The sequence below is a fragment of the Quercus suber genome, unplaced genomic scaffold (assembly GCF_002906115.3).
Source record: "Quercus suber isolate HL8 unplaced genomic scaffold, Cork oak 2.0 scaffold_164, whole genome shotgun sequence".
Taxonomy (NCBI): Eukaryota; Viridiplantae; Streptophyta; class Magnoliopsida; order Fagales; family Fagaceae; genus Quercus; species Quercus suber.
This window is the reverse complement of record NW_027069625.1, coordinates 780,843-787,575: the sequence shown is the minus strand read 5'-3', so window position 1 is coordinate 787,575 and position 6,733 is coordinate 780,843. Positions and strand designations below refer to the sequence as shown.

Below are 6,733 nucleotides of genomic sequence, written 5' to 3'. Positions count from 1 at the left end.
TTTTTTTTTTTTTTTTTTTTTTTTTTTTTTTTTTTTATGTGGGTTGATTTAGATTTTATGCTTACAAATTTTGTGAGAATTATTGTTTTTTTTTTTTTTTTGATAAGTAAGATTTTTAAAAATAAAAAAAAAATAAAAAAAGTACTAGCTCAATTGAAAAGGATGAAGTAGCCTCCAAAAAAAGAAAAGAAAAGAAGGTCCAAGATATCAACAAATTGTGAAATTTAATCGTTGGAAGAAATTAAAACTTAACTCTTGCCATCGTTTTTATTTATCACCCATTAAATAAAAAGGATAAAATATAAAACAACTACTAACATGTCTGATGTGATGTGGTTAGTATGGAAGGAACAAAATAGCTGCATTTTTGAGGATGTTGTGAAATCTATTGACCGGATGAAGTCTTTGCTTATGAGGACTTTGTTTGATTGGTCTCGGGCTTGGGGGTTTACGCATTGTACTTTGATTTTTGATTTTCAGTCTTAAGTTAACCTTTCTAATTGATTTGGTTGATTTCTTTTTATGTACTTTGTGTTCATCATCGTGAACATAAAGTATTTTTTTTCTTTATAAATAAAATCATTATTACTTATATATAAAAAAAAAACTACTAATTAATAGTTAAATAAACTCTGTGTGGGCCACATTAGGTCTCCCAATGGATACATATTTTACAAATTGTACATAGTTCCTAGGGTTGCACCCCTTGTTGTGCTTTTTAATGAATTGGTTCACTTGAATATAATAAGTGACAACTATAAGGTTTGGAATTTGGCTAGATAGCTTGAAAAGCACAAATTCAACAACGTCTTTCTTAATTTCTTGTGACTTATTGGTCCACAAATATAAACGAAAGTTGAATTGTAAATTGAACTATTACGTGTTTCTTCTACTAACCACAATTCAAAATAAATAAAGCACGATTAAATCCAAAGCACGATTTGGGACAGACATTATATGCCGGACTGTTTCTTTATGGCCTATATCAGTCTTCATTAATATGTCAATTTTTTCTATTGGTCAGACCTATGCAAAACAAATACACATCTTTATCTAATCTTAATGTGGAGCTGTATTCATCATTCCATTCCGCATAGAAGGGAGTCTAGCTTGGGATTTGGTTTTCTCTATTTTGGGCAAAAAGTCTGCTTTCCAAGTGTTTCCTTCTTTCCTATTTCCAAGATTTTTCTGTGTTTAAGAATTGCTGATAGAACAATAGTTAGAAATTCAGAATCATGCTTACTCAATATTATACTCTGCCTCTAAATAGCATTGAGAATCAAGACATGGGGTACTTGTAAAATATAGACATGGCAGGGAGTTGACGATAAACAAAAATGTAATTGGAAAAAGATATTGAAGAAACATCATGTTTTATTTAGTTCATCTAGAATAATATGCTCAAGATTCATTATAATTGGTGTGAAGCAAACCACATGTGAAGATGTAAGAAATTTATCAAGTTTGTTTAGGGCTTCTATGGCTCTCTCTCTCTCTCTCTCTCTCTCTCTTTGTGTCTAGCCTAGTTTAAATCTTTCTATAATGTTATATTGTTTTACTCATAGAAATTATAGTTTTGAAAAAGGGCCATATCTGACCCATATTATAGTTCTTGTATGTGTCCATTTTCATTTTCAGAATTTGTTTATGAGTTTTAGGATTTGTTCAGCGTGTATACATTGTTTACTGGATCATATTCAATGAGTATGTATCAAAGGGTAGATGCCAAACTACAAAATATGTTTGTTTTATTTTGAAGATGCTGCATCCTCAAATCACTTAGCCTCATTTAGTTTTTTTTATTTTGTCCTCTTTTATTGTTTTTGTTGGTACTAACTTGTTTAATGTTCTGTGAACTATCTAGTCATCATTTATAGGTTCATTTCCAGCAGGAACATTGAAAGTTAGACATCGCTTGAATAATTCACAGAGGACTCTTCTACTTCCTTGTATAAAGTGTGAGCAGAAAGATGAACCCTACAAAGAAGTATCTGTTGAGCGTCCACCCTACTATAGCTACTTTGACTCGACATCTGGGAAGATGGAACCAGCCTCTGGTGCTCGTGCAAGTATTCTAGAGGAGGAGTATTGGCCAGAAGGCACAGTTAGTCGAGTTAGGGCTGCCAGGGCTCCTGAACCAACTGGTGAATCATTAGGATCTCCATCTTATGGAAAAAATCCTGGCAGTAGGAGAAAAAAGTACAAAACATCAGTTGCTGCTCCTGAATCTTCCAGTGTGAGTTTAGAATCAAGTGATCCACTGGAACCTGAAAGTTCAGTGGACACAACAGAAGAGCCTAAAGATTCCTTGTCTGATTATGTTGTTTATGACACTGAACCTGTGCAAGAAGAAACTGGATTTGATCTAGACAAAAAACTTGGACGTCCTCATCCCTTTGTTGATCCAAAAGTGAAGAAGCCTATAGAGGATCCGCTTACTAGTGAAGAACTATGGTGGAACTGGAGAAAGCCAGAGAAAGAGCAATGGTCCAGGTGGCAAAGGAGGAGACCTGATTCTGAGACGGTTAGTGCAAACATAAAAGGAAAAAAAAAAATGATGCAACCTAAGTGCAATACTTGATGTTGATTGTGATTACATTGTCATGGGTCAAAAATTTAATTGAGAGAGAGAGAGAGAGACAGAGGGTTAGTGCAAACATATCTAAATGACATGTGCTTTTGATATATACCCCAATGCTAGCTGTGTATTTAATGAGATAAATATTTGGTTCTAAAGTATCTTGTACATCATCTTCGAATGTTTTCTTGTCATATGTTTTCTTAAAAACATGTTTGATTGAGTATACTTAATGGAACCCTAGGAATGTTATCTTGTATCAATAATATGTGTTTGTTAAACTATGCTTAAATAAACCCTAGAGATCTTGTCATCTCAACTCATTTTTCTCAATGTTTTCATAAAGTATGTGTGCCTTAAGGGTGTACTTAATGTGACCAAAGGTCAGATGGCACTAAATTATCTACTGCATGTATACACCCACATGTCATACATGTGAGATTTACCACCACAAGGGATCTATAGGTCAAACCAAAGAGTCAGAATGGCTAGACCATTTTTGAGCTTTGTGATTTAACGGTGTTTTATTAACTCTATTGTTAAAATCCATCCGTTGAATTGGTTTTCAAATTAGATAATCCCTTTTCTGGTACCCTTTCATTAGTGGGTTCTGCACTTTTATGCATTAGTTGCATGATGGATTATGTTCACATCAGCATTGTGCATTACTTGGTTGAAATGTGTATGTCACACTTTATGCAAAATCCAAGACATCCCTAGGACACGATAAGTGGCCTTTTATCTTGATTTAGACCTATAATAATTTTTGCAGGTTTTTCTCAAAGCAATGGCTGAGACTGGGCAAATAAAACTTTACGGTGAACATCCAACATTAACTGAAACTTCTCTTTATAGAGCTAGACGCCATCTTTTCAAGGAAGAAAGGTATATCTGATCATTATTTAATTTTTTAAACTTGAATTTTTTTTCCATCTGCATTTATTGACATCTATACTAATTTTTGCTCCTCTCTCTGTCTATATATAAACATATGCACGTTTGTATTTATAAACCCCTTCCCCCCCTCCCCCCCCCCCCCCCCCCCCCCCCCAACACACACAATTCTCTATCATTTCTATTCAAAGAGAGAGAATATGTACTATAATTCCTATCAAGCCAGGAACTAATTAAGGATGTATACTAATTGTGATCTCCAGTGGTCTTTTTATCTAGAGATTAGGGTGTCCTAAAATCTAAAATCTATATGTATGGGCTAAAAGGCTCTAGATATTAGGATTTAATGATTAAGAAAGCTTGTTTGGGGATTATGGAGGGTTTGGTGATCAACATACTCACCATGTCTCACACATACACCAACAATTTACTAGAGACATACACCATTTAATAAGATTGTCTTTAGTGATTATCTTCGCCCATGATATAGAACACAAAGAAAGCTATTCCCAAAGGAACTTTCATGTGCCATGTTGCTTTCCATGGAAATTCTACTGAGTCAAACCCTCTTAGCACCCTAGTACAAGCGAACACTAAAGCACCCTTTTTACTTAATTTCCAGAACACCTTACTTACCACCTCATAACAGTTGGTACAGTCATGGATATAGCTGATAGCCCCTAGATGGCACCTTTGGTTCTTATTTTTCCTGTGTTTTTTTTATGTTGCTTGATAGCAAGGGAACTATTTGATGCGGGGCATTTCAAGAGGCTGTTTACATTTGCAGCCTTGACACAACCTGTAGCGACAGTAGCTAAGTCAGCAGCTAAGTTTCAGCTGCAGTAAGCTATTTCGCTGCAGAAGCCACACTAATCCTCTTGTAACTAATTAGTTAGTTAGTTGGATGATTCTTTAAGCATTGGACAATAGGATACAGACACTGGTCAATCATCTAGAAGGCTGCCAATGCCAAACAACTAGTATAAGTACTAGAAAGTAAGAACTTTGTAAATCAGTTTTGGATGTTGATTGAAATTAAGCCTTGAGAGCTTTTCTTTGAGAACTGTGTTCTTTGTAGAGGCGCCTAACCACCTATCAATTTTTCTAAGCATCTCACTTTCCATCTAGTTCTAAATCATATCAGCTCATCATACTTCCCTGCATCACTATCAGTGTTTATATTAGTAGTTTTTGGGGTGAGATGGGTGATTCCGAAGAAAGTACGTAAAGTGCTTCATTGTTAGCGTCGTGGTCCTAAAACTTTTAGGAATAGAATATGGAATGTGGTGTCATTGTGCTTGATATGGCATATCTGGAGAGACAAGAAGAGGAGGATATTTTTAAGGCTAGCTATATTGATAAATTACCACTTATCCCAAATGTTAAAATTGATAGAACATGGGGAATTTAATCATTTAACCATAATTGTAACACTCCCTTTCATGTGTGGAAACAATGTTCAATATATGGAAAATTTAAGTTTTTTAAGTGGAAGGTAGAATGGAAACAGGGTTCAAACTCAAGACTACCTGCTATGATACCATGATAAATTACCACTTGTTCCAAAAACTTAAGCTAATAGAATGTAAATTTAATCATTTCACCATTATTGTAATATACCTTATGGTACATAGTGGGCAATTGGTAAACATGTTTGAAAAATATTTGTGGCTAAAGTGAGGATATCTACTTGGATGGTTGGCAAGACAAGGCAAATAGAACGAGTCATGAGAAGGCAGAGACAGACCTGCTTGAGGATAAGAAACATTCAAGTAGGACTGCTTGTCTGTGCACGATGAAGATCCATATATGCAGTTATATTAATTAATTAGTTATTATTATTGATCAATTGGCATAGAGGTTGGTATATCTATGATCAATTTGTAAAGTTTCCATGGAAGAGTATTAGGAAACCCAGAGTTCCTCAAAAGTTGCCTTCTTTGTTTGAACTGCATCCTTGGGGAGAATTTTAAGTTTTTAACAGCAGATAATTTGAGGAGGAATAATATAATTTTGGTGAGTTGGTTTTGTATGTGTAAGAAAGACGGGAGACAAGGCCTCATCTGCCTTTGGATTGTTCTTTTGTTAGAGAACTATGGGATATGGTATTGGGGCTATTTGGTGTTCATTGGGTGCTTCCTAGGGATGTTGTAGATTTATTAGCGTGTTGGCAAGGCCGAGTTGAAAGACATAGAAACAACACAATTTGGAAGGCTATCCCTCACTGCTTGATGTGGTGCATATGGCACGTAAGAAATGCTAGAATTTTACGAGAGGCCCGGCTACCTCAAATTAGTCAAAAATATTGTTCCCAGCTAATTATTTCCTGTTTTGGATTGATATGGGTGGATTTCGCAGTTTTTTTATTGAATCGAAGTTGTTTCAATTGGTGGTTGAGGAAGGGGGGAATTTTTTCTCCCTTAAGATATTTGAAAGGGGGAAGTATTTCATGCAATCAGTTTTTTTGGGTAGGAATGCAGCACGTTGGCTTATGCAAAACTTGGAACACACGGTGATTGGGGTTAACCCCAAACACTTCTTCACGCTCAGGGAAGGTGACACCGCATACACAGTGCAACGGGGTTCTAACTCGTGTGGGAAATATTTGTTAGTAACAGAGTTAAAAGTTGGCGGGATGAGAAGATCGATCATTATTCCTGCAGGTAAGGCACAACAAGGTTGGAGGGTCTTTGGAATTGAATTAAGGAGAATGTTGGAACCTTCTCATTATGCGTTGGGTGGACCAAAAGCTTTACCGTACAAGTCGAAGGTGGGTTCAGAGATTCACCCTTCTTGGTCCTTTGCTGATACGGTAAAAGCGTCTGTGCAAGGAAGGAAGTATTTGTACCAGCTCTCCAATATAGAGACAAAGAAGAGTCAAGTAGTGGAGAACACTTTGCTGCCTCCGAGAGACGAAGCTGGGATTCAGGTGGTGGCGCTTGAAGTTCCGTCGGATAATGCTATACCGATTGCCGTGGGTGGTGGGGAGGGGAGTCACCGTGGTATTAATGCAGATGCTAAGTTTGAGGAGAAAATCCAGGAACAAAATAAATTCAGATTGAAGAATTTGAATTCGAAAGATGTTGATTCTGGTAGGGAGCGTCATATTAGGAGGTCTAGCTGGTTAAGGAAAGGCTTGACTGTGGAAATAAATGAATTTGGTAAGAGGCGGGTGTCTTGGCAACGTTATAGGAGTGATAAGCAAGCTGTAAAATGGGTGACACGTGAGGATAATTCTGCCCAGGTGGTTAATAAGGGAAT

The 6,733-nt window shown here is 36.3% G+C and overlaps 1 protein-coding gene across 1 annotated transcript in view; it reads left to right on the top strand.

Moving 5' to 3' along the window:
• Positions 1-6,733, top strand: part of LOC112024473 (protein PLASTID TRANSCRIPTIONALLY ACTIVE 12, chloroplastic) — a 28,295-nt gene that overhangs the window by 8,627 nt on the left and 12,935 nt on the right. Inside the window, exons 4-5 of the mRNA XM_065777790.1 lie at positions 1,865-2,524; positions 3,351-3,463. Coding sequence (XP_065633862.1) covers positions 1,865-2,524; positions 3,351-3,463 — 773 coding nt within the window. The remainder of the gene's footprint in view (positions 1-1,864; positions 2,525-3,350; positions 3,464-6,733) is intronic.